The sequence below is a fragment of the Ambystoma mexicanum genome, chromosome 10 (assembly GCF_040938575.1).
Source record: "Ambystoma mexicanum isolate Mex_15411 chromosome 10, UKY_AmexF1_1, whole genome shotgun sequence".
In the NCBI taxonomy this organism is placed as follows: domain Eukaryota; kingdom Metazoa; phylum Chordata; class Amphibia; order Caudata; family Ambystomatidae; genus Ambystoma; species Ambystoma mexicanum.
The window spans coordinates 1,155,477,043-1,155,500,822 of record NC_090932.1 but is presented as its reverse complement, the minus strand read 5'-3'; the positions used below and the strand labels follow the sequence as shown (position 1 = coordinate 1,155,500,822).

At 46.0% G+C, this 23,780-nt stretch overlaps 1 protein-coding gene across 4 annotated transcripts in view; it reads right to left on the bottom strand.

The window, feature by feature from the left end:
* Window positions 1-23,780, bottom strand: part of KANSL3 (KAT8 regulatory NSL complex subunit 3) — a 1,222,374-nt gene that overhangs the window by 260,447 nt on the left and 938,147 nt on the right. For all 4 annotated transcript variants that reach the window (XM_069619075.1, XM_069619076.1, XM_069619078.1 and 1 more), the window contains 2 exons: window positions 22,161-22,327; window positions 11,437-11,659 (listed from right to left, as the gene is read on the bottom strand). In XM_069619075.1, coding sequence (XP_069475176.1) covers window positions 11,437-11,659; window positions 22,161-22,327 — 390 coding nt within the window. The remainder of the gene's footprint in view (window positions 1-11,436; window positions 11,660-22,160; window positions 22,328-23,780) is intronic.

Here is a 23,780-nt window from a genome sequence, read left to right as displayed (position 1 = left end):
ATTTAGGTTTAGGACATCAGTGTCCGAATATACTGATGGGGATTGCCAGGGATGAGAAGGTCCTTCTTCTGGATTTTCTCCGAAGCCTTCTCCTACCATGTCTGGGCTGTCTTCCAGACCTTCCTTCTGGTTCTGTCCCTCTTCATCGTCCACAAATTCATCCTCCTCCTCCAAGTATTGTTCCTCACCAGTGAGGTCATACACATTATGGAAATCTGAGGCTGTGTCCTGCTGGGGATTGAATAGTCTCGGATATTTGGCCCTGGGGTCCTCCTGAGGCCCTTCTCTTGTTCTCTTGGGAGTGGGAGGGTTCTGGGTCTTCATAAACCTCTCCATTCTCTCCATGCAGAGATGGAGCCTTTCCATGGTTTCATGGGGTACCCCTGAGCGGTCTAGCGAGGGAAAATTAGTGTCATCTAGCTGAAAACGGCTCGACCTCTCGCATAACGTCGAGGAAAGTGTCCCGTCGCCTTCCGAAAAGCCTTCCGGTGTGCTGGGGGTCCCCCCGACTGAAGGGAGTAGGCCCTGTCTTTCTTCGGGCTTTTTCGGCGTGTCTTTCGACCTTTGTGTAGCGCTCGACGTGTCCTTCGGCGTACGCTTCTGGGAGTCGGCTACAACGATCCTCGCCAAGCTCTCTGCGACTAGTTTGTCAGCGGAGGGCTGTGGTTTCGACGTTACGGGTGTCGATCGTTCTACGGCGGCGTGCGCTCTCTGCTGGTGCGCGCCGGCCGATGGTTTGGGGGCGGGGCCCTTATTTGCCGAAAGCCCAGTCAATGGTCGCGGCTGCGGTTGCAAGAGGGGCTTCGAACCTGAACGGTCCGAGGAGGCCGCCGGTGGAACCTGCGTCTCCTTGGGCGCTGATGCTTTCTTCGTCTTCGACGAAGAAGAGCCATGGGTTGTGTGCTTATGTGTGGTATCGTGTGCGTCAGTGTCGCCGGGGTGTTCATCCCCATAAGCAGGGCGTGAGCCGAGCCCGTCGGGGCCGGGTACAGACGACGAAGAGCGCGAGCGCTCTTTGGAGGGGTCTACGACTTCCGTAGCGGAGGTCGTGTTATCACGTTCCTCGTCACTGTCGGTGGTAGCAGCGGCGGGTGAAGAATCGGCCTTCGACATAGCGTAGGCCGCCCACCTCTTGACCCTACGGTCTTTTAGAGTCTTTGGCTTAAGCAGCCGACAAGCCGTGCAACCCTCCTCTTTGTGATCGAGGGGCAAGCACCGGTTACACCGTGAATGCTTGTCCTTCCAAGTAAACTTGCCCTTGCAACGCGGGCAAAACCTAAAGGGTGTCCTCTCCATAGCAATAAATCGTGATAACGACCCCAAGGGAAAGGAAGGGGAAAAGGAAAGGCATTCTCAGAAAAGAACCAGAGATGTCCCACGACCCCACTCTCCCTACTGTATTTGGCCTGCGAGGCCAAGCCACGTGTTCGGCAACGCCGAAGGATCTCCTCCGCTCGTCCCCTCCGTCGAAGATCTTGCTCGGCGGAGACAGCTTCACAACTGCGTCGAAGGAGAGATCGATTATGTTATATATTAAATAGGAAAACGACCAAAGGTCGAGGAGATGAAATCTGCAATGTCTCTCGAGGAGCTCCGCGTAAAGGCGACCAGTAGCTGGGCGGAAAAAAACAATCTGAGGGACCTCGACGCGTGAGGGATTGTGGGTACAACGCACGTTACTATAGGGATAGTATTTCAGACACGCCTTGTCGACGTCCCTTTTCGACTACGAAAAACAAAATGCAATACTCCGCAGTGACCACTGGATGTCGGACCTATGCACAGCATGTGATTCTAAGCAGATTAACAAACATCAGAAATGTGGATTCCAGCTACCCCTTATCAATGATAACTGCAGAGCGAGCGTCCATGGAGGCCTCAGGCCTGGGCGGGAGACCATCAACAATGTTCTGAGGCACGTGCTGTACAGCACTACCAATTCCTTGAACCGCTGCACACTTTCCCACTCTGCCTTTACAAATACGGCACAGAGAGGGCGACAGAATATTAAGACTGCTTGAGCAGTGCACCAAGTCACGCGCGTGAGCCGAGGAAGAAGCTTTACACCGAACCAGGTACAAAATAACAATTAACTCGTGCTTCAGGGTCGGATTGAGACGGGTGTGCTCAGGCACTGATTTTTGGTACACAATTTATAATTTATGCTAAAACATGTTGCCAGGCAAATGATTTCAAAATCACTGCCCAGATACATTAGGGCAATGGCTGATTGCCCGACTGGCCAGTCCATGCCTGAGAGAGACATATACATGGACACACAGGAGAAAGACCAAAAACTGTCTGGAGAAAACTCAAAATCGTGCTTGTTTAAGCACTTGCACTTGTCTAACCCTGGTAGAGGAGTCTTCTTGATAAAACTACACATGGTGTATAGTGTGGAAGAGGAAGTGAATGGTGGTCTTATGAATTTGATAGTGGCGTCAATCGCTTCGCTAAAAGGGTAATTTTGCCTTTGAAATTCAACAATACGATACGCCAGTTATTTAACAGCACACAGATTACAAATGTTAATTCTCAAAGGTTTGACACTCTGGGCTTCACTTGTCGTAGTAAGGGTTCCCCGGGGCCTTGAACACATCTGTATGACCCTGAGGTACAACAGAAAAACAGGATATTAAGAGATGAAATTAGGGCAATAAGGAAGAGGGGAGGTCCAGGTCAATACTATAGGGAGGGGTTCCGAAGGTTGAGGCAAAAAAATGCATTAATCAGTGACTTTTACACCAATTCTTATAATTGCAAAAAGAGGGGGAAAGTATGTTAAATATCTTGGTTGGGAGGAACTCTAGCAATTTCTTGGCCCTAATAAACAACACATTTAAACCACAGGATTTGGTGCAAGTCAACCCGATAGCCGAAGGGGTGTGGGTAGAATTCTAAAAGGCTCTATATAAAGTCTAGTAAGCAACACCTCTATCCCCAACTGACTGCCCATGGGAGCTACAGTATTGAGGGACTTAAAGTATCAAATTTGCATGCAGCAGGGCCGAATGGGATCAAAAGTGCACTGCTGAAAGCGAATCCTGAGTTATGGACCCAGATCTTGCTTGTTCCATTAACAGCACTAGCAGGAACTAAAACCATGGCAGCTTCCTGGAGTCGTTCAATTTTGATTCCAATTTCCAATTACAAAAAGGGAGACAACAGCAACCCGGGCAAATATCGCCCTATGTCTTTGCTTGACTCTGATGCCGTGTTTGCATAAGGTTGTTCTATACAACTGTTAGGGAAAATTCTCAGAAATGTGCCCCACCGTATAGACCACCAGCACTTTTGCTGGACACTAGGACTTTTAAATGTTTAACCTGGAGTGAATGAGACATTTTTCCCACTCTCTCATGTATGTTTACTGTGATTTAACACGGTTTCTTTTGGTTTTGGAGTCTGAAACTCCATAGGCATCATCTTTACCTTGTGTCACACAGCACCCTCAGTACAGTGGCACAGGGAAGTCTTAGATTTCCCCAAGGTTTAAATACCTTCTCTTGGTGAAACTACTGGTTCCGAGAGCAGTGAAGTGAAATTGACTTTACTTACATTTTGTAACTTTCTAGACCCAGCACACACTAGCTTACCATATGGTGCTGCAAGGTTATTTAGTATCCCCTTTGTCTAGCTTCTCATGTACCATGTTTATGTTACCCTGTCTACAATTAATGGCGGGTGGCAGTGGTTTACTTTTTACTACCACTGTGTGTTTTTATCGCGGGCTGCGTTCGCAGCTGCAGGAAGGCACCATAGGTGCCCACTTTGTCAAAATGGCCCGGTCTTCTTTTTTCGCCATTTCTTGCTGGAAAGGTCCTTCTTGAGATTTACTCTGTGCGCCAAACCAGGTTTGGTCCCTTTGTTCACTTTGTCTTTAGCGGGAGTCACGAGTGAAGCCCGCCTCTGGCTCCAGTAGGTCTGGCAGGGGCAGGAAGTGAGGGAGGTGCCCGAAACTCCTTGTGCTTAATCCCCTTGGTTACAGGAATGCAACCAAAGATGATTGGCCAGCTGGCTGTCCGGCAAGGACAGCCACCCTACTGTGTGATTGACAGCTGGCCGGAACGAATGGGAGAACCCTGCATAAAAGGCAAGGCTTTTTGGCTTAGAAGGCAGTCGATCACTGGACGAAGGAATCCAAAGTAGAACTTGGAAGAGACGCCTGCTGCAACTCCTGGACCGTTGGTTTGCCCGGTGAAGCCCTGCTGCTGTGCTGAAGCTCCGAATTCACCTTGACTATAGAAGCCGTGCAAGGACGACTTCTCCCCTTGAATTGGTGGGAGCAATGAACTCCAAAGTGAACTCGTTTGGACATCCTCTCGAAGCTGGCTGTAATTCCACTGCTGCTGCTGGAACCGAAGCGCCAGGGAGAGGAACACCAAACGGAGTGCATCACTTAAGTCCGACCCGAGCTTGTGGAAGATCCTCTGGACTCCCAGGAAGCAGGACAGACCAAGCTTGAGCCACCTTAACAGAGTGCTGGACCCCAGATGCAAGGAAAGTCCAGAGTGGTAGCCGAGAGTCTCTAGTGGTGCTATTTGCTAAGACACGAGGAGCTGAAACCGCGAAGTGCAGCGGAATAGAAGTTTGTCCATTTCTGCAGCTGACCGTCCAATTGCAGTGTAGGAGTCCTCAGATGTCCTCCCTCTTGTCCCCACGACTAAGGCCCAGGAACAACAGAATCTACAGAGCTGCACAGGAACAGAAGCCAGCTGGAACCATTTCTTCTAACCAAAGGTACTGTAAAGTTTGAGAGGACTTACCTCTTGTTGTTGTAGTCCTTACTTGATCTAAGTTGAGACTGGTCTTAGTTGCTTCTGTAGAGTTGTTTGCATCTTCTACCTCTCACAGGCCTCCCAGCTTGTGACCCTACTTTGATTCTACTTTTTCTACTAAGAATTCTAAAGCACTGTGCAAGAAGTGCTTCAGCTCACCTAGACGTTTGCCCAATTGACATTGGCTGGCCTGGCTCCCTGAATGACTCTTCTCATCTGCGTGTGTCTTACCTTCCGCTCCAGGAAAGGGCTAATTTACTTTGCATTGGGGCATCCAAAAGTACTTACCTGCTTCAGAATATTTGTGTGATCTCTTGTTTTATTCTGAAACCTCTTTACTTTAACACTCATCTCCGTATTGCTCTAAATGTACTAGTGATATATTAATATCCACAGTGTCTTAGCTATTTAAGTCACCTGAGGGTGTAGGAAGACCCTGTGTGCCATCCCAAATGGGTACTTGCTGATTTAGAGAAACTAAGAGTGTGTATTTTGGAGTGTATTTGAGTGTTACTATTATATTGCCCGTTCTGAAGAAGGCTTATTCAAACGGAATGTTAAATAAATTAATAATCGTTTAATCAAGAAACCTTGAGTTTAAGTGTTTATTTGGATACTTGTCACTGTGAATCTCTGTGCAACTCCCCTACTGCTCACATTGACCCCTCGAGATAATCTTGGCTGCTCAGCCACACTACCAACCTGTGTAGTACGGACCAAAGACTGGGTTCCTATTGCCAGGAGGTCAAGGTTGTTGTAGTGCACCCAAAGGGTACTGTTCCAAATATTACCTAACGACTAATATGACAACAAAATAAAAAAACTCCACTTATGTCAGAAATCTCTTCAGGTGGCAATGGCTTCAGTTAAAATGTAAATTGTTGGTGCAATCGTATTCGCTGCAGAAAATATGTGGGAGATTAGCGTCACCATCCTGCTAGCAGATGACAGTAAATTGTTGAAGGCACAGTATTGTGAGTACAACATCAAGGCAATCATTTATTCACAGAATACTAATCTCGGGCTAGGAATACATCTTGGGATTTCTCACTTTCCGCACTAAGCACATATTAGTGCTTTTGTTTAGAGCTGCCGATACACCTTGGCAATTCACTGTTGGACAGTTCACTCTTGGACATTGAATACATCTCGGAGCAATAAACAGACAGAAATGTAACTTTAGCACTAACAGAATTTGATTCCCGATCTTGTATCCCAGGACAGTAAACGCACATTAACTTATTGAAATTATTCTCAGTAAATACATATATCTTTGTGCTGTAATAATGAGAGACAAAAAGGTCCCTGTGCATTACATACACATTCACATACATTTTAAAAGTATATTAAATCCAGCACTATACACTCTTCGGTGCAGCACTTTCCAATTTCTTTTTACAAGTGATTATTTTTGCCATGTGTCATGCTGCCAAATGACATTGACTCAGAGTCCACCTGAATTATTGGCAACACATTGATGAGCATATTAAACTTCTCGTCATACTACTCTTGAGAGCAGCATACTATTCTGATTCACAAACAGGTTATCAAACGCAGCACAGTACTTGCAGAAGATTTTGGTGGAGTGATTATAATTGGCCCATTTTAGAAAGTTTACATTGTACTAACCAGCTATCACCATTTATGTGAGGCTAGTCATTTATTCGCTAAAAATTGGTCCATTTTTGTAGACAATACAATTCTATTCACCAAATTAAATGTATTTGGGTACTGTAGCTACTTGTGACTAACTGACTTCTGCCCTGCAGGAGTACAAGGATGAGCAGAGGCTAAAGCGCCTATTCAGTCAGACTTCTACAAGCCAAGAGCCAACACAATCATAAAGGTAAAACAGGCACAGTTAAGATATAGATATATACACACACACCTCCTTCGCCGTTTTGCAGTTAAAGTGGGTAGACAGAAGGCTATACTCTTAAGAGGGGTGTGAATGTGATTCAGTACCAACCGAAATAGCGAAACATAATAGTCCAAAATAAAGGAATGTACAGTCAAGGCACTATAAAAATATATACCTTAATCAAACGCACCATGTACAATAATAACTAACCACAAAACACTATAAAAATCATCCCGTGTAGAAAGAACACAGAATATGCAAAGATCGGATAGATGCAGCACTCTGGGTAATGAGACAAGGGATAAAAGGCAATAAAAGACCACAATGTTCAAATATTCGTGAGCTTGCAAAAGGAATTAAAATGACATATTCAGTCTCTAGGGCCCAAAGATGGACCTGGAGGGCAGATATCAGTCAATAATACCTATGCAAATGTCTTGACAGAGCGAACCGGGCTTCTCTGTGCTGATTGCGAGTTCTCTTCGGGTCGAAGGTGTGGCAGTCGCAGTGGTCATGTAGCAAGCGGGTGTCGGGGTCAAACGGAAGGTGGCTGCCGTTTTGCTTCGTTTACTCTAGCAGTACGGATCGGGTGGTCCACAGGTTCAGTCAGCGGTCGAAGTTCGGCAGCGAAGAGGGGGTAGAAGGATGCTCACGCAAGTCGATTCTATGCAGAGGCTTGGCGGTCACGGTTTGGGGAACACCAGAACAGGGTCGATCGACTTACAGGAGCAGCGATGACGAGATTGGTGCTTCGGACGGGGCCTCGATCAACGCATGGCAGCAGCGCTTCTTTGGTTCAAGCCAAGGTAATGATGCACTTCAGTAGGCACAGTGGAGAACGGAGTTGAATGGTAGTATGAAGAACAATGAATGCTGAAGGCAGCGTCGAAGGAGCCTGATCGTTCGTCTGGTGTTGAATACGCTGGAATCACAGTTCTCAGCGAGTTGACGTCAAAACAGGGATCTCGGCTGCTCTGGCTTGCAGGTGCAGTCAGCCCCACTTCTGGTTCAAAAGGGCCATGGTTGGTTCTTTCTCAGGCTCCCAAAAATAGGAGAGGCTGGCACACCTTCAACACAGTGAGGTCCCAGGTAAGAGGGTGGCTGGTAGAGATGAGTTCTTTGTCCAGCAGCATGCTCACCCACCAATAGTCCCTGGGGATGGTCAGCGGGCAGGGCTTACACGGCTTTGGAACACCTGCCTTCACCTCATAACTTGAGGACTGTGGAAAGGATTGCTCTCCGAGCAGGGTCCAACAAAATCTTTTCAAGTGATGTACTAAAGATGATTCAAAGAAGTGGTGTGAGACCCCTCCTTTTAAAGGTAAAGGTCCACAGGTGAATGGACCAAAGCTAGCCTGCTTTAGGGATCCAATCCCTGCTCTTGAAACAATTGGACTTTGCGCTTCTGACATCACACTCCAACGTGCTTTGCTCCAAAGGAAGTGTAGGGAACAGGAAAGAAAGGGAGGCAGAGAGATCCAGGATTGTGTAAGTCTTCTTCCCCTGAACAGAGTTCCCCTGTCTACTCTAACCCTATCCCATCCTTTGTCTCTATGTTATAGTAATTACCCAAAGACTTACCTTGGTCTACTTGTATTTAAATAAATCCTTTATTTCTACAATACATAGCGTTTGTGTTTCTTTGGACCATATGTATGCTACCAAGCTACAACCCCCCCTCTCCCTCCTAAAATAATCCTGGCTGCTCCGTCTACGCTACCAAATGTTATCAGGTGTTAAAGCCTTATACGAAGCGTGGAGTTTTGTACTACCTCAGATAGGGTTTTATGAAGCCCTTAGTTGGACTCCCGTTCTGATGAAAATCTTCAGAGCAAAGTTAGCCAGTCAGTGGTTCTTGAAGAAAACACTAGAGCTCAAGAGGAGCCTTCCTAATAGCACACATGATGAAAAACCTGCACAGTGCAGCTGAGGTCTACTCCCAAAGCAAAGGAGCACCAAAAATTCAGCTCACTCCAGCGGCTGTGGTTTTGGCAACTTTTTCTTAGCACCAAGAAGAGATAAATATTGGTGGTTGGATTTTCTTCGATTACTCGGCCCTGAACTATTGTGAGGGGACTTTTGGTGAAAAAATCCTGTCTCTGCAGCTCCACACGAATTCCTGCAAAGTTTCAGCTGGGTTCAATCTTCAGAAGACAATGCACTCGATAATGTCCCAGGCACCCAGGGTATTGGTGTTCTGCAGCCCAGGAAAGTCACAGGACGTCTTGAGGCTTAGTTGGTCTCATCAGCCTGAGGGAGGAAGTAATCCGTGACAGGTCTTCCCTATCGAGAAGAAAACGGGGTCAGCACAGCTGCAGGGCTTCACTGGTGCTTCTGCAGTCCTTAAAGGTGCGGCTGTCTTTGGTTCGTCTTCGGATTCCTTGTTCCAGTGGTTGTCTCTGCCCGTTGTCCAGAAATCCTTCCCTTATATGCTGGACCCATTCATTCACTCCAATGGAGCTGTTAATCACCTGGGGGTTGGCTGTCCTTCGAGACACCAAGCTGCCCAGTTAGAACTGGTTTCAGCCAGGCACACCTAAAAAGGACAGCTAGGTTTTGGGACCCTCCCTCACTTCCTGCCTTCCAAGACACACTGAAGCCTGCCAAAGGCAAAACTCACAAAGGACTCAAAGCTACTCTAAACGATAGAAGAAAAGCCAAGAAGGAACTGAAACTAAAAATGGGGCGATAAAGAAAACTAGGGCCATTTTGAGAAAACGGTCACCCATGGGTGCTGTACTGCAGCTGAGAAATCAGTATGCTAGTAACCTTCACAAAAGGTAGTAAAAAAAGCACCAAAAAAAACACAGCCAACAATTATTTAAGTTTAGTCAGGGTAACAAAAAGCGAAATGAGAAGCGGGAGAAGAATTTACAAGGTAACACCCCCCAGCAACCCACATAGATTGGTGGGTGCTGGACCCACAAAAGAAAAGTTAAGTAAGATAAGTTATCTTACTACTCTTGGGAACTGTAGTTCTCACAAGAGAATGTATTCCTACATAAAGAGAAGTCGCAGGGACTCCTCAGTGACACTGCACATAGGGTGCTGGGTGTCACAAAGTAAAAAGCAGATGCCTTTATTAAACCTTTGGAGTTTACCAGACTCCATAAAAGAGTCAGAATAAAAATCCCAGTTAGAGAAAAGGAACGAGTGAGTGGCAAAATGGTCCACTCACTCAGGAGATTAAAATTTTAAAAAAAAACAGAGTCCAGCAAAAGTGCTCGGGGTCTCAAGTTAAAGGGAATTGGCACAGAAACTGAAAATACTCCCTAACATATGGGAGCAGGGCACAATTGGAGAAATAGATGGGTGAAAAAGGTGGCCCATACTTTGGGGGTTTTAGTGGGGAAGTAGGAGGTAAGAGTCATTGGCGGAGAGCGAGGAGGAAAAAGTGGTTCATTGGGGGTAAGCATGGTATGGAGGTTTCTTAATAGTTTGCAAGGGTGTGAGTGGAAAGAGTAAACATTATTAGTGTATCGGGAGAATTGGGCTGTGGTCAGTGCCAGTAAAGTCCTTGTAGAAAGCAAGCAGAGTGTCGGATCGGTCTTAGTGTCAGTAGCATAAGCAGCAACAGATGGTTGCCCTTAGCAGTTTGCACATTTGTGATTGGGGACGGGAGAATGTGAAGGAGTCAGCAGAATAATGATCATTGAAGGGGGTGAAAAATGCTTCTTTGAATTCAGTAGAGGCAAGATCGATGAAGTGAGCAAATAGAGGAGAGAAAGACGGAGAGCGATGATGAGTCTGGTGGCCATGGAGCCGGGCTTCAACATGCATTTGTTGAGGAGTGATAGAGGGGGATGAGAGAGTTTGGGAGGAACAGAGATGAAGTGAATGAGAAAAATGTCAGAGGGGAATGGGTCAAATATGGGAGTGGAGGAGACCAGAGTGGAAGATGACAATATGGGACTGACAGAGTTTCCTTAGGTGCGGATTGGAAGGTTATGTAAATTCACTAATAAGTGGTCAGAGAGAGTGGAGTTAAGGTGGAGCCGTTGGGCAATTAGTTCAGTAAGGTGACCCTGTGGACAGCCTTCAATGCTTGGTCTCTGTGAATAGCTCCTATTCCTATGTATGTAGGGTGCTTCTTGCACACAGTGTTAAACCACCCATAGGTTCATGAAGTACTCCCTTTAACAAGCCTCTGATGCCTAGATCACTGAGGTTATCCATATAATTAGCCCTAAAACCTTGACACAGACAAGACCCCTGTGAACAGCGTTGAAGTCTTAGGTAACGTAGGTTAAATCTGTCATAAACACAGCAACATTTACTTTCACATTTGTGCACAACTTGTAAGGCTGATATTTCTGACAGTACAGGACTGACATAAAATACGATTTGGTTTGAAAAGGGACATCATCAAATTCCTCCCTTTTAGAATATTAAGTACCATTGTGAGCAGTGCTTATTCCCTCAGCTATCTATCGTAGTGTTTTATAGCATCACAAACTAGCTGTAAGCAGTGCCTGGGCCTGCACTAGACATCCTCTCGAGCTTATCGGCAGCACTGGGATTTACATATTCCAGTAGCATAGTTAATTACAAGGTGTCATTCAGTAGTATTCCATTAACTCACTTTTTCATTTTTTTAAGTACCACACTCTGCTATCTCCCTCTTCTGCCAAACCGCAGGTCTTCTCATCTTCCTTAACATGGCTGAAGACCTGTTCTAATCCTAGGTTGACCCCTCTCGCCCTGTAGCCTTTTTTCATACCTATCCCAAGGAGCCCCTATCCACCCCTGCTCCCTAAACATTACAGTCTGAACCTAGGGAGCCACCTCAGTACTCACCTCCACTCTGGCTGGAGATGTGTGCTAGTCCTGGCAGGCTGCTTGCCAGTTTAGCAAGGCCACCATTAGTCAACAGCTGGTGAATTGCAGTGTTTTTTCCGCTGCTGGAAGCCACGAGCGATGATGCTGATGTCACCACAGGGATGGTGCGAACTATATTCCCAGCAGCAGTGTTTATTGATGTAAAGCTGTGCACTGGCAATGCCGACTTGGCCACAGAGTTCTGAAATATGAAAAGAAAAATCTGGATCAGGGCACAGAGGAAATGTGCATCTGAATGGGGGGATTATTGCTTAGCATTATAGCTATGCGACAGAGAAAGTAGTGAAAGTGGATTTGCAGCAGAGTAGTATGTTCGGGCGTTCCACAGATGGTAAACAGGGAGAGGGATGGGAGAATGGCACTTGGGTCTGTGAATCAGAGGCATTCCGTTGGGGGGACAACAAAACACCTCAGGAATAGAAGAAGCTTAATGCCGGGGTCAAATGAGGAGTGTATGGAGAATGGCACATATGAAAAGTGTCACCATGCACCAGGGTAGTACGATGGCAGTGATGGTCCTTATTTTCCTTAGAAATATCCTTGCACAGAGCAAGTGTGCAGGAGATGGGCTTATTTAAATGTGTGGGAAGGTGAGAGGGAGGAAGGAAAGGCTGAAAAGCTGGGGACAGTGGGCACAAATTAGACGATGACCATCAGACACCAGGTTCATGCTAAGGGGAAAATTGCGTTGCTAGAGATGGACTCCACAGTCATGCAGAAGAGCTGTGCAGAAGAGCTGTGCAGAAGAGCTGTGCAGAAGAGCTGTGCAGCATGGCTGTGCTGAAGGGAATGGTGCTGGATGGACACCGAGATAACAATTGGAACTTAGGCACCTGGGCCAAACGTCTTGGGTTGGTTGTGGAACAAGGAACTAGAAACGGGAAGGGTTGGGGTAGGGAGCTGCACACTTGAGCATTGGAGAATGAGGAAAAATGAACCAAGCCACTGAAGCACTGTACACCAGGAGATCGATGTTCCTCCCACAGATTCCTCATCTATGATATTATATTTACAGCGAAGCAGTTTTTTGCAACCTTTTCCAACAAAAGGGGATGCACCGGCTCCACCTAAAACCTCTACGCGCCTGTGCCGGACATGATGTCCAGGCCAGTATATTTCCAGGCATCATACCCCCGTGACCTCAGTTCACTCTTTTTCCTTGCACTGATATGCTGAGAGACAGCGGAACTGATGGTGAACTAGCCATCTTTCAAAGAGAGGAAAGTTGGGAGGGCGATGAGGAATCTGTGGTAGGAACAACCATCAAAAAACATTTTACTGATACGTAAGTAATTTGTCCTGCTAATAGATTCCTTCCTCCCATGGATTTGCATCTACGATAGACTCCCAAGGCAGTACTTTGATCAGGAGGAGAGCAAAAGGACAGCACCTATGCTGAAACCAGTGATCTGTCCTGAAACTGAATCCACGCAGTAAAGCTTTGCAAATGTGTGCAGAGAAGCTCACATTGCAGCTTGGCAGGACAGGGACTCCCCTTCTGCAGGGCAGAAGTGGCAACCAGTCCTCTGGTAGAATGAGCTCTGAGAACGTCCGGGACATCCTTTCCAGCCAGATCATAGCATTCAGAGATGCTGAGAATTTTCCACCTGTCCACCTTAACAAGGTCTGCTTAATCACAGCCCTGCCAGCACGGGCTCCAGCATAACCAACAAAAAGCTTGTCATCTTTCCCGATGTCCCTCATACAAGAGGAGATGTAGTTGACAACCTGTACAGGATTCAGCCGAAGGAATCTTCCCTTTGCCTTAGAAAAATGGGGAGGAGGAAAAAACGCAGGAAGGTGGATCTTCTGAGAGAGATGAAAATCTGAGGCCACCTTCGGGAGAAAGGAGGGTCTCACTCAATGTCAATGTCACCTTCTCTTTGTAGAAAATCAAATAGGGAGGTTAAACCGGTAACATGTGGAGCTCACTCACTCATTTAGCGGAAGTGATGGTAACCAGGAAAATCACGTTAAGGGTGAGTAGTCTTGTAGAACAAGAATGTAGGGGCTCAAGCAGACAGGGCATCCACAAGAAATGTCACTACCAAATTTAAATCCCACATGGGAACCACAAACTGGCATGGAAGAAACAGACGTCACAAACCCAATAAGAACTGCTTAACGGTGGAGACTGAAAAAAAGAGCCTTGTTCAGGAGACCCCACTTAAACGAAATAGTGGGAAGAGACCAATTCACAGTGCCGCTGGCCCAAAGACAGAAAATGATCCAACACAGGTCATTAAGGACAGGATAACTGTTCCAGATCCCTTCTCCTGGCACCAAGCCGAAAAAGTATGTCATCTGTAGGCATAAAATTACTTGGTGCTAGGCCTCCGAGCTGAGAGTAACATCTAGGACATCATCAGACTAATCCCACTAATTTTATCTCGGCCTCTCAGTAGCCAAGCATGAAGGTTCAGGCTGCTGAGGTTCGAATGTAGAGCCTGTGTCAATTCTGATTGAGAGGACAGATTACTGGTCACGGAAGGTGCCAGGGACAGCAGACGAACATGTTCAGCAACTCCAGGGGCCAAGTTCTCTGGGCCCAGTGCGGAGCGATCAAAGTGGTTCAAAAGAGGCACAGCCTGCTGACAGCCAACCAATGGAATGACAGCGATTGCCAGAAACGCATAGCGCCCAAAAGCCAAGTCAACCATCAATGTGTCCAAGAGCCTCCTGATGAGGAAATTCCCTGGAGCAGAAAAACTTGCACTTCCTGGCCACACTGGAAGCAAAGAGATCCACTTGAGGAGTTCCCAGTGGAAGAAAATCTCCAAAACGACCTAGCTGACCTTGCACTCATGGGAGGCCTAAGTCGGTCTTCTCAAGGCATCGGCTGTGACATTCTCTATCCCGGCAAAATGAACAGCCGTTTCGGCAGGATATTCTCCAGACCCTAAAACCACAGTCAAATATTCTTTGCAAAGCGGTAAGGACCCCACATCACCTTGTTTATTAAAGTAAAGCATGGCCACTGTTTCACCTGCCAAGAGAAGCACAGAGGATATGAGACCAGGGCTCGCCCGATCGCTCTTCTCAAACTAAACAATGAGCTCCCAAGACTCACCGGGAGACCACAATCTGCTCACTGGCAGGACCGAAAGATGAATGCCTTAAATGGTCCGGGACGCATGAGTGACCACTACCATGTGCGGCCAGGGTTGACGAGAAAAGACACGTTTCAGTATGCTGTCTCTAAGGGACTACCACGCAAGGTCCCAAGCCACATGACTCAACAGAAGATCAGGCATGGGTCCCTGAAATTGAGACACTGACAAAGGAGCCACTGAAAAAACCTAATACACAGACGGGCCTTTGGAATTACCAGGAGGCCCAATTAACGCAGGAAGTTCGAGGCAGGTTCCTGGGATTGAAGGACATGTACTATCGAAGATGTTCGCTACTCAATACTTGGGTGGAAAGGCTTTGGCCAGGCGAATATGTAAGAACCACGAAGAATCGGAGGGGCCTAGGCAGCGAACCTTTAACCTTTTGGAATTCAGGGAAAAGCCAAAGCTGTATCTGTGTAACAGACTGCACGTTCGGAACATATGTGCTGACGCCAGGTTTGGGAAACTAGCTAAGACAAGGTATGGAAAGACATGAATGCCCTCCCTCTGGATGCAAGCCAGCAGCTTGGTGAAAACCCTGGTTGCTGAAGAAAATCTGAACGGCAGGACTTTGAATTTGTAATGTTGTTGGCCACAACAAACCACAAGTACTTCCTGTGCTTCGGATGAATAGGCACGTGGAAGTATTCATCCTGAAGGTCCAGTGATACCAAGCAGTCCTGCATATCAAGGGCTCTGAGAATCTGGGCAAGAGTGGCTATCTTGAATTTGTCATTCCGTAGGTACGAATTCAGTAGCCTCAGATCCAGTATCGGACGCAAGCCCCGGTCCTTCTTTGGCACCAGAAAATAATTTGAGTACCACCCCTTGCCACATTCTGAGCATGGCACCCGTTCTACTGCATCCTTCAAAAGAAGCTGACTGACCTCCACCTGGAAGATGGGATCTGGAGGTAAGGTGGAGGTGTGTGGAAGATTCTCCGGGGTATGCTGAATAAAGGGAAACCGCAACCTCGTCGAACGACCCGTAAGGTCTAAGCATCGACATGGTCCGAGACCATTTCGAACAGAACTGGAAAAAGCTTGCCTCCCCCCTCCCCAACCCCAGTGGGGACTCGTGGCAGTAAGACCTTTTATATTCATAGGGGTTTTGGACCTTGGGTGGCTACTTATAGGGCACCACTAGAGGTACCTCTGCCTCTACCCCTCCAGAAGAGTCTGCCTTGCAGTCTTCTTGGGGCAGCCTGGCCTCTCCCGCAGGAAGCATAGGAGGCAGAGGGGTGAAATCCACGACCACTAATGGGCAGTACAGAAGGCTGTTGCACAGCCAAGAACAAATGAATAGCTTTCACCATGGAGGTTTGCAACCTCTGCAAGGCATCATCTACTTCTGCTTCAAAAAGGTCAAGTCCGTCAAAGAGTAAATCCTGATATCCTCATCCACAAGTCACGTCGTACCACCATGCTCCGGGTCATCAAACGGCCCACACAGTTTGCTGTGTCGAGTCCCAACTACAGAATGTGTCAGCAAGCCTCAATGCTATCATGTACTAATGGCCAGGAAAATATCCTTCAAGTAATTTTCTGAAAAGGCGAAGCGGTCAGACACACTGGCCACTGTGGACCAGAGGACAAAGGAGTTTCCGCAGTGGACAGGAGACGTTCAAAGCCCAGAGAGAAAGAATGCCCGAGGTAAACAACGTCTTGACCAATCCGTTCAGTGTCTTACTCTCCCTGCCCTTTGGGTATTGGCAACATTGCCCATCAGTCTCTGGAAAGATGCCCGAGGATTTCTCTGAATAGAAACTGGTAAGATATCCAGTTCTGGAGAGGTGTCAAGTCCACTGGTTCCAGAAGATCTAAGGCCAGGCCTTATAGGTCCTCGACCCCCTCAAACTTTCTTCCAGCATGTCTCCGTCAGGTCCCAGCTTCTGATCCCGCAAACTCCTCTGAATTGTCAACTCTGCAAGTCTTGGTAACTATTGCTGAGCCGACAACCCAGGGGAAAAGCGGAAATTGATCAAATAAAAGAATGACAGGACACTGCTTGTGACTCTCTTCCTCTGCACATCGGTCGAATGCTGTAGACCTAAAAATAAAATGCAAGGTTATTAGCTTCCTACCTCCTAGCACTTCCTTAGCCCCAAACAAGTAAATACCCTTCTGATTTCCTGTCTGCCTCCTCTAAAAGCTTGGAAGACACCACTGAATCCTCTCACTAATCTTTTATGATTGGAGGAACTGTTCTTGATTCACTCCTCAGATTGGTTCAGTAAAGGAATTCTATGAATGTCTTTCTTGGATTTGATGCTTGCCTGGTTTCTTTTCTAAGGTAAATCTAGTCCTGAACTACTTGTTTGATTCCTGTTCCTTGAACCTCTGACCCATTCACTGTTTACTAAGCTTCTTCCAATGTTAACATCTTGTGTCTTTTCTCCTAAATGCTATTCCCTGCTCAAGTTTACTTTTCAGCCTTTTGAATTACTTTGCTGCACCCACATTCTATCCGTTCATTACTTCCTGCTGTTCTCTTATGCATCTACCCATCCATTTATTGCCTTTAATCACACTTTGCTCCACACATTCCTTTAATCGGTGCTTACTCACTGCACTGCTGCGCTTTCCAACTCCTCCGTTGCCGTTCTCTGTGCTGCTGCGCTCAGATTTCTTTTTATGTCCAAAGAAATTCACTGCACTGCTCTAACGTAATCAGTCTGGTTGACAAGGACACTGTAACACGACGTCACTGTGCCTCAGCCCACTCAACTTTCTTTCTTCAAACTTTTCCGGCCTGGACTCCCGAGGCCCGATTCCTCACGCCTTGTCTGTCGCGCAGCTGAGATTCAGGTAACGGACTTCCGTGCACATTAATTTTCCGAGTTACCTGAAACCTCAGCTATTTCCGGCATTTTATACGTGAGGCACGTTAGAAGCTTTACTAAATGTATACTTTATAGGACCCTGACAGTAACGCCCGCCCCATCCCCCAATAAGGCCCTGTCCCAGGGCCAGGTCTATCTGGATTCCTACTATGGAAGCTTTTCACAAGTCTGGGTGCATGCACATCCCTCAATCGCTCCTCAGGACCAAACTCCTTCCAATCTACCAATTATTGCAAAATCCCTCGAATCATTCTGGAATCTAGAATCGGCTGCACCTCAAACTCATTCCCAGAGCCCTGTCAACACTGGCGCAGGGACGACTTGTAATCTGGTTTTCTGTAAACACGGCTTCAACAGAAACGTGGAAAGTTGGATGAATCTTTAACCCCAGTGGTAAATTTTACTTCACTGTTAACAGAGATATTACTCTTTCAACCTTAAACAGACAATAGAATGCAGACTAAACTTATTCCTTCCTTTCAAAGCTATGTTTTTAATAGATAATCAGACGGAATCGCCCACCTAATAACTTGGTGCTGCTGATCAGTTTTAAATCTGCAAACTCCTTGCATCTCAACTTACTTTTCCATAAAGCTTCTAAAGCCATTTTTAAGTTCTCTCCCATTACCTTAAGCCTGCCCTTCAGATCTGGGATTTGAACCGCCTTCAAAATGATCTCTCTTAAAAAACAAGGGTAAATCCCCTGATTAACAAAAAATGGTGGAACCCTTAACGTGTTATAGCAAAATTCTGCGAGACACAATCACTTCAACAACTAAGATACTTCAAGCTTCTGATAGGCTGAGAGGGTCAGACTATTGGCCTCAGGATCAGCTTGACATCAATCCCCAACTCTTCACAAAATGCTTGCCAAAACCTTGAAACAAATTGCGAACCTCTGTCTGAGATTACTTCACTTGGCAACCTGTGAAGCCTCACTATGTTTTGCAAGAAAGCCTGTACTAGTTAAGGGGCAGTTGCAGTGGCTTTGATCTGAATAAAGTGTCCCGCTTTGGTTAGCAAATCCACTATAACCAATATGGCCATACAACCCTTATCCAGGGGTAAATCCACAATTGAATCCATCGAAACCATCTGCCAAGGGTGGGGGGAAACCAAAGCGAATTTAAAAGACCAGCTGGCTTCTTATTTTCGGTCTTGGCCGGAGCACACACTTCACACAGTTCAAAATATCTTCTCTCATTCCTTTCCACCAAAACTCATGTCAAATCAATCCTAGAGTCTTCTTATAGCCAGGATGACTTGCAGGTAAAGAATCATGACATTGTTTCAATGGCTCTTCTTGCAGATTCTCAAAGGGTAAGTATAACCTGGAATCCGAATACTGAAGACCCTCCTGGATCGGCCTCATTGGATCTTCCCTGGCCCATTCTTCAAGCTGTTCAGTAGTCGGTAGACACCAGACGACAAATTTGTTCACCAAAGTCTATGTCCTTTCCGACCTCTTCAACCACAAGTTCTTGTCTGCCAACAAAGGAAGTGGAGCTAAAGTATTCACCTTTTCGCTACCATCTAGATAAGGCTTCAGCCTTGCGATTCTAGCGACCTGGCTTGGGCATCATAAAATCATATACCGCAAAAAACAAGGACCAACGAAGTTGGCACAGAGTTAAGGTCTTGGTTAAACGCAGGAAAGTTACATTTCTGTGATCCGTCAGCACTGTTGCCTTCTGTCAGGCCTCCAAAAGATCATGTCTCCCTTTTTCAAATGTTGATTTAATAGTCAGTAGTTCCCGATCCGAAATGGTGTAGTTGCTTTCTGTGGAAGAACATTTCTTGGTGAAAAAGGCTACTGGGTGAAGCTGACCTGTAACAAGATGTTGTTGCGAAAGCACAGCCCCCACAGCACTATCTGAAGCATCTGCCTCGATGAAGAAAGGCTGCGCCACAACAGGGTGCAACAAGATTGGTCCAGTGGTGAACTTCTCCATAGTATACTGGAAGGCATCCTATGGAGCTTGGATTTCACAGTCAAATAGTACTTCTTTCTTAAGCAACATGGTAAACTGCCTCACTACCTTTGACCTTCGAGAGAAATTCACAAATCCGATGAAACGTTAGCTATCTTTTACACAAGTAGGCTCAGGACAATTTAACACAGATTAAATCTTACTCTTATCCATCTCCAAACCCTGTGGTGAAATTACAAAATGCAGGAAACTCCACTCTTTCAGTATGAAATTGACTTTTCTCCAATTTCCCAAACAAACGATTTCCCATCAACTTCTCCAAAACTCTTCGGACATGCTCTACATGTTGCGTTAGATCCTTGGAGAAAATCAAGATGTCATCTGTGTATACTTCAACGAAAACATCTAGAAATCCTCAGAGCACTTCATTTGTAAAAAACTGGAAGGTAGCCGGGGCTTTACAAAGACCAAATGGCATTACGTGGCACTGAAAAAGGATAAACCTGGTTCTGAGGAGCATCTTCCATTCTTCTCCTTCCCAAATTATAATTAAATGATAAGCTCCTCTTAGGTCAGATTTCGTGAAGATCTTTGTGCCCTGACTTCTGTCTAACATTAATGAAATCAAAGGGAGAAGGTAGCGATTCTTAATTGTGATCTTGTTTAAGGCTCAGTAGTCAATACAAGTATGCAAGGTTTTCTCCTTTTTGGGCACAAAGAACAGAGGCGACACTGCAGGAGACTGGGAATTCCTAATGAACGCTTTTGTTAAATTTTCCTCCAAATAGTCCTTCAGAGATTCTTTTTTCTTCTTGGTTAGCGCATACATTCGGCTACAAGGTGTAGGCGGGCTCCGTCTTCAAGATTGATTTTTCTAAGAGTGACATGGTTGTAGTTCGCTCGCTTCCTGCTCATCGAAAACCTCTTCAAAATCTTGATAGCAATCAGGCAAAAATCCAACGGTAACCCCAACTGAAAGTTAGACAACTGCACTTTCCACCAAACAAGCTACTATCTCAGATCGTTCTTCCCTCTTTTCACCTTGAGTACCACCTAACAAGCATTGCTCCTCTATTATTCTTCCTCAGTCTATTTTAGAATTATGTAGCGTTAGCCACGGCATACCCAGAATTATAACCAATTGGGAAGCATCGATAAGCTCAAACACAATCTCCTCCCAGTGCCTACCTACCAATTTTACTTCCAACAATTCTGTTTCCTGAGTAATGGGTCCTGACGATAAATGAGTGCCATCTAGTGCCCTGACCTGTTCTGGAATCTCCTTCACTACTCTGGGCACTCCTATATGTTCAACCAACCTCTTGTCCATGAAGTTCCCTGTGGCACCCAAATCAATCACACAAGGACCACCACACCTCATTTAGCGTGATATGTGGCACTGCGGTCTGGATTGTATTTGCCACCTGATGTTCCTTAGCCGGGAAAGATGGGGAGTTCTAGGACATGTTCCCACAAAGTGACCACTATCACCACAAAACGATTTCCTGTTCTAAGTCTATACCTTTCCTCCTTGGTCGGGAGCGAGGGAGTGGGTTTAACTGACTCAATCGCATTTGGCTGCCCTTGATTTCCATAACCGGGAACTCTCCTTTTGGAATTTCACTTCTCACTCAAGTCCTACTCTCAGGAATTCTTCTCCTCTGCTCCAACCATCTCTCATTTAACCTAGCGTCCAGCTGCATTAACTGATGTATTAGTTCCTCACAGGAAGTTTGTCTCTCAACTATGACAGCTAGGACATCTATCAACTCCTCCCGTAACCCCCTGAATGGAGAAGACCTCTTATCCTCTGGCCAATCGCTCTCTAGGACCAGAGCTGGGAACAGAGTAATTTAGGTGACTGAGTCTCCGCTCCCCTGTCGCAACTCGAGCAACTCTCAATTCACACACAGAGTGCGCTGATGAAACATCTTACTGAAACCTCTGCCTTAAACAACCGCTCCCCTACCCACCAAAGGAACTGACCATGCCACTGCTTCTCTTGACAAGTACGAAATTAGAAATGCCTCTGTAGTGCCCTCTTTTGGAAATTACTCTGGTCGGTATACAAAATGCAACTCACACTGCATTAAGGTGGTCTTAAATCAGTACAACATTTCTCTTGGGGGAGCGGCTAACAGCATAGTAAAAAATGGCCCCTGCGGGTCTATAGCTAACTTTTTGTCTGTTAGTCTTGTCATGTTCTAGCGACCCAGCTCCTACTACCTCTGGATACAACTCGGGGGATTCTAGTCCTGTGTCTCTCCCTGAAGTAGACGGTCCACCAATTTGGGTGCCCTAATGACTTGCAAACTCACTCCCATCCCCCCCCCCCCCCCATAAAATTCTTCCAGGAGGGCTCTCTCCTCTTTACACCATATGGGCTCCATTCCAAACGCTTCCTCATTGAAAAGATGGGCCACTTTGGACATAAATTGCCCCAATGGAAGCAGGGTACCTATTCCAGAGCGGCTCATCACAGTGTCATAGGGCACTGCACATCAATATATACTGGCCCGACTTCTAGTCCGGCGTGGGCACGTAAGAGGAATTGGGTGGAGCAAACACAGAATCAAGCTGCGCACCTAATGGCAGAGATTTTTCCAAAGAACAAATACACTGCATATACAATATCATAGAAGAGGAAACCGCGGGAGGAAGGAATCTATTAGAACATTAAGTTCCTATGTTTCCGAGAGTGGGATCTTCATGACTTGAGTGTTAAATGCTGTGAAGTAGAGTAGTTGAGTACTGCCTTTGGTGAACTGCGTGATGTGTGCTTAAAGAGTCACCTACCTGTACGGTGGACACAGCTGTAGACACAGCACCATGCAACCGAATACTGGATCCTACTTGGGCTGTGTTTTGTAGAATCTGTGGCTTGCTTCCAATTTCCTGAAGACTGAAGCTTAGCCCCTGAAGGAGACTGCTGGCTGAGGCGGCAGCTGACCCAGCAGCAGAACCTAAAACGAAATGGGAGTGAAACCTTGCACCAAAAGCATAGAAATTGAGCAGAGAGTGAATGCAGAGGAGCTCCCCGAAGCATAAATAGTGGCCACAAAAGCAAAGCAAAGGACAACGAAAGAACATTCCAGAAAGCAAACCGGAGCCATTGAGACGCAACATACCTAGCGGTGTCCAGTCAAATGGTCGAATATATTTGATCGAATGACAAATTGGTCGAATCAATTTGGTCGAAAAAAAAAGGTCGAATTTTTTTTTAACAGTATATTTATTTTTTGCTCTAGTATAGGTAAAAATAGGTAAAAAAAACGTTGTTTTAACACCAAAAAAGGGGGTTGGGGGGGGGGGGGGGGGGACCCCCCCCCAAAAAAAAAAAAACAATTCGACCATTTTTTCGACCAAATTGATTCGACCATATTGAAATTCGACCAAATGTTTTCGACCAAATGTCTGGCAACCATAGCTAGCCACAGCAGAGGGAAAAATATACAACAGAACCAATCAACCAGAGTACAATTACTCACTGTGGTACCTCAAGTACTGGTAGTCCTTTGGCCACAAAGGACATCTCATCAAACCAGGCACTTCGAGAAACATGTGCCTGGGTATTTATTTCAAAGCAGATAAGAACAACCCATTGAATATCCCATTTATGCTGCAACTCCTGCTCAACCTTTACTAACATTTTTCTATATCTGTAATTAAACAGAGGGCCCACATTGTAGACAATAGGCTGAGGATTCCCATGTGCCAGAAGGAGCCAAAGAGTACCAGTCCGATTTAATGGATTTAATGGGCTATAAACCTGCTTAAAGGATGTCAGATGTGGCCATTGTCCCCACTGTCTGGAAGGACCCTCCACCAACTATTTTCCAGGTATAATATTTGCAAAGGTGTAGTTCATGTTGCTACTTTAAATATCACATCAATCATAATGGGCATCCGAGTAGCCACAGTTGCTGATTTGACACTTGTGAAGGTGGAATTTGCATAGGATTCCTATGAAATCTCATCTGCTCTCATGAAGATGTATAAGTGCTCTTCCAAAGCGGAAGAGAAAAGCATGGCAGAGATGCAAACACTTGTCCCTCCTGCAATTTTGAAAGGGGAGAAAAAAAAGGCCAGAGCTCAAAATGAAAGCGCAAAAGCATTGCACCTTGCTTTTATGCTTTCATTTTGCACTCTGCCTGTTTTAAATTGTTACCCCTAGTGCAAAAATGGTAAATGTCAAAGGCACAACATACCACTATATTAAATTGTAGGTGAGCTTCCTGGTGGTAGGACCTTTATATATAAAGGTAAGGGGTTGGGAGAGAAGGAAATCAGAATTTCAAACAGTGAAAATAGCCATACAGGATCCCAATGTCAACACTAAGGCACAGAATTTAGGCTATAGCATTTAAGAAAATACAAATGCACAGATCACAGTCAGCTTAAGTTCAAGAGGTAGAA